Source organism: Sapajus apella, unplaced genomic scaffold (genome assembly GCF_009761245.1).
Source record: "Sapajus apella isolate SASKATOON/1434 unplaced genomic scaffold, GSC_monkey_1.0 scaffold56, whole genome shotgun sequence".
Taxonomy (NCBI): domain Eukaryota; kingdom Metazoa; phylum Chordata; class Mammalia; order Primates; family Cebidae; genus Sapajus; species Sapajus apella.
In genome coordinates this window covers 374,716-378,890 of record NW_022436996.1, presented here as the reverse complement: position 1 = coordinate 378,890, position 4,175 = coordinate 374,716, and the positions used below count along the sequence as shown (strand labels likewise).

Below are 4,175 nucleotides of genomic sequence, written 5' to 3'. Positions count from 1 at the left end.
GGATTGCGTGCCCTGTGGTCGAGCTTTACGTGTGCCGCTCTCGTGGAATGCTTCAGCAGGGAATTTTTCGTATTGGTTTCAGTGATGGCCAGTTCTTGGGAATAAGTTATGGATATACTTCATTTTCTCTAGATTTTACCCCTTAGCCCCTCCAAATGGGTTGGTATGTTTTAGGAATAGTAGAGTAGCTTGGAAAATTATTAGCTTTTTTTGCCTTTTAAGTTAATTATATTTATTTTTGTTTTTTCATTTTAATATTATTGCCTCAGGATCTATTTTTGACCTTTTTAATATTTGCTCATGAAAAAGTAGAAAGCTGATGATGCTCACTTTGGGGAGAATAATTCACTTGTGAGTCTCTCAGTGTGCCTGAAGCTAAAGCACCCACAGGTGGGTGGTTTCACCCCTTTTACATGGCCTGAGCTAACTCATTCTGGAGATCACTGCCACTAAAAACAGGACGTGCCAGCAATCGCCCCTCTGCCCACTGTTTGTCAGTTGTGAACACAAAGGAGAGAACTTTCCACCCTCAGGCCTTGGCAGAGACTCCCAGAGCTGGGGGTGGGGGCCAGCTTTGGCTGGAATTTCCAATCTACCTCTTACTTGCAGTGTTGGATGGCTTTTTGCTAAAACAAATATGATAATTCCTGTGTTGTATGGGTTTTGCAAAGACTGTCAATTAATAGGAGTTTATGTATAAACTTTTTTTTTTTTTTTTTGAGACAGTCTCCCTTTGTCACTGAGGCTGGAGTGCAGTGGTGTGATCTCTGCTCGCTGCAACCTCCACCTCCCAGGTTCAGGCTTTTCTTCTGCCTCAACTTCTGACTAGCTGGGACTACAGGCATGCAGCAGCGTGCTGGCTAATTTTTGCATTTGTAGTAGAGATGGGGTTTTGCCACGTTGGCCAGGCTGGTCTTGAACTCCAGGCCTCAGGTGATCCATCTGCCTTGGCCTCCCAAAGTGTTGGGATTATAGGTGTGAGCCACTGCTTCTGGCCTAAACTCTTCATTTTATATATAAGCCCTATAATTTAATTTGTTCTTTCTGACAGTCATATTTTGTAATCCTTTTTCAAAGATTAGGAAACCTGGGTTATAAATGTCTTACCCAAATTTTTACAAGTTTGGGCAAAGCTAACATTTAAACCTAGGGGTCAATTCCTGGATTTTATACTACATGTCCACTAGAAGGCACAAGAAGACTTTTTTGCTCACTTCTGTATTTTTGTTAAACCACATGGTATATTGATATGAATGAAGTTTAAAAATTGAGAATCAGTTTGATATTTTGCAGATGTTTATTTTAGTTCCTAACAAACATGAAATATGAAAAAATAAAACATTTGAAGATAAGTCTTTCTGTTAGAAATATAATTATATTAAATATAAAACAGTATTTCAGAAAGACTAATAAAATTATAGAAAATTTCTAGAACTCTTTTTTTTTTGAGACGATGTCTTGCTCTGTTGCCCAGGCTGGAGTACAGTAGCATGATCTCTGCCTACTGCAACCTCTACCTCCCTGGTTCAAGCAATTCCCCTGCCTCAGCCTCTCGAGTAGCTGGGATTACAGGTGTGCACCACCACACCTGTAGTCTGGCTAATTTTTTTGTATTTTTAGTAGAGATGGGGTTTCACCATGTTGGCCAGGCTGGGCTCGAGCTTCTGACCTCAGGCATTCTGCCTGCCTTGGCCTCGCTGAGTGCCTGGTGTGAGCCACCATGCCTGGCTGAGAACTGTTAAAGGATGCAGATTTGCCCTCACACACAAGTTTGTTAAAACACATAATTTCTTCTCTGCAAGGTACTTTCTGTCTTGAATTATGCTGAAATAGTAAAAATGTTAGGAAGACTTTAACATTTATTGCTTTAATAAAACATGCTTTGCTAATCTGAAATGGTTTTTTGTAAAAAATTATTTTTAGAGAAAGGGTCTTGCTCTGTTGCCCAAGCTGCAGTGCAGTGGCACAATCATGGCTTACTGCAGCTTCAAACTCCCAGGCTCAAGCAATTATCCCCCCTCAGCCTCCCGAGTAGTTGAGACTACAGGCATGCATCACCATGCCAGGCTAATGTTTTGTTTTTTGTAGAGATGGGGTGTCTACTCCGTTGCCCAGGCTGGTCTCAAACTCCTGGCCTCAAGTAGTCCTCCTGCCTCAGCTTCCCAAATAGCCGGGATTACAGCTGCAAGCCATCACTCCTGGTTGTAGTAGTTCTTAATCATATCAAAATATTGTTAAGAGCTTTCACTGATACAGAAAGTGTTTTATTTTTTAAAAGTCCTCATTTAAAAGTAATTTTGATTTAGACTATGTTTGCTTTCTAGGCATGCCGAGAATTTAGTAAGGAATCATGGAAAAGATAAAGGTTCAAGACGGAAGGTAAGGCAGTCTGACTGAGGATATATCGATTTTATGGTACATTCAGAGTAGCCATGATCTTACTTTGGGCTTCCCCTGGAAAGCAGAGCCTGAGACAGGGCTCATTTGCAGATGGTTTATTTGAGTTGTGATCCCAGAAGGCACACTAGAGACTCACTTTAGGCAAGAAGATGCAAATAGATTGAAAGTTAAAAGGCGAATAAAGAGAATCTATCAAATTTATGAGAGGACTGGACTGGCTGTACTAATATCAGTTAAAATGGATTTTGAGACAGAAAGTGTTATTACAGAGAGAGACAGTTCAGAATGACCAAATAGTTAGTTCAGCAAGGAGATATAACAATTGTAAATGAATATTTACCTAACAAGAGGGTCCCAAAACACAAGAAAAACTGACAGAATTGAAGGGAGAAATAGTTCACAATAAGAGTAACTTCTAGCGCCCTACTTCCAATATTGGACAATATTTTATGGTAACAAATTAGGTAATTTAGATGAAAGGACAAATTCCTAGAGACTATCAATTACCAAAATTGCTTCAAGTAGCAATAGCCTGAATAGACCTATAGTAAGTCAAGAAATTGTGGTAAGAATCTCCCCACAAAGCAGCTGAGGCTCTGATGGCTTCTCTGGCAAAATCTTCCAAGCACATGTTATTAATAGACACTTGTTATTAATAGACACGTACTCCCTCTCCTTGTATAATTGTTTCCATATGCTAAGCCACCTTGTGGCACCTATTTGTGCAGGGGGAGAATTGTACCCTCTGCTGCTCTTTGCATATCAGCTTTCTCCACAGTCTTCATTACCTCCACCAGCTCCATTAGTATCGTAAGAGCAGTCTTCATCATGATTACTTAGTAACTATAAAATAGTTCACTGTGGAGTTAGGATTATTATCAAATCATTTTCCTGTTTTTGTTTTGTTATTATAGACAATGTGGCAAGCGTATTTTGGCTTCTATGAATTATTTCTGGAGAATAATTTTTTTTTTTGATACCTGAAACCCATGACCTTGAGATAATCATATTTAACAATTTTGTACCATATATATATATATATATATATATATATATATATATATTTTTTTTTTTTTTTTTTGAGATGGAGTCTTGCTCTTTTGCCCAGGCTGGAGTGCAATGACACGATCTCAGTTCACTGCAACCTCTGCCTCCTAGGTTCAAGTGATTCTCCTGCCTCAGCCTCCTGAGTAGCTGGGATCACAGGCATGTACCACCACACCCAGCTAATTTTTGTATTTTTAGTAGAGATGAGGTTTCGCCATGTTGGCCAGGCTGGTCTTGAACTACTGATCTCAGGTGATCCACCTGCTTTGGCCTCCCAAAGTGCTGGGATTATACGTAAGCCTCTGTGCTTAGCCTTCATGCCATATTTTTATGAATTGCTTTATTCTATATCCATACACGAACATATAATTTTACATAAATTAGGTTATACAGCACCAGTGGTTTTGACATGGCTATGTTTTATTTATTTAATTTTGGTAGTGGTGATTAGGTTGCTTATTATCTCGCTACAGCCACAGATTTACCACAGAAAAAAAGACTTACAAATATTTCTTCTTATATGGTCTTTTATAATCATACATTGATAGGTATATTTGGAAGTTTGGAATCCAGTTTTAAGCATTTACACACACGCGCGCACACACACACACACACACACACACACAGTGGCCTCCAGTATTTCTCAGTTAATTGGCGAATTTGGGAGTTTGGAAGCCAGTTTTAAACATTTACACACACACACACACACACACACACACACACACACA

At 39.3% G+C, this 4,175-nt stretch overlaps 1 protein-coding gene across 5 annotated transcripts in view; it reads left to right on the top strand.

Moving 5' to 3' along the window:
* The window catches only part of WDR60 (WD repeat domain 60), a 92,031-nt gene that overhangs the window by 30,147 nt on the left and 57,709 nt on the right, over window positions 1-4,175 (top strand). For all 5 annotated transcript variants that reach the window (XM_032244858.1, XM_032244859.1, XM_032244860.1 and 2 more), the window contains exon 8: window positions 2,325-2,379. In XM_032244858.1, the coding sequence (XP_032100749.1) occupies window positions 2,325-2,379 (55 nt within the window). The remainder of the gene's footprint in view (window positions 1-2,324; window positions 2,380-4,175) is intronic.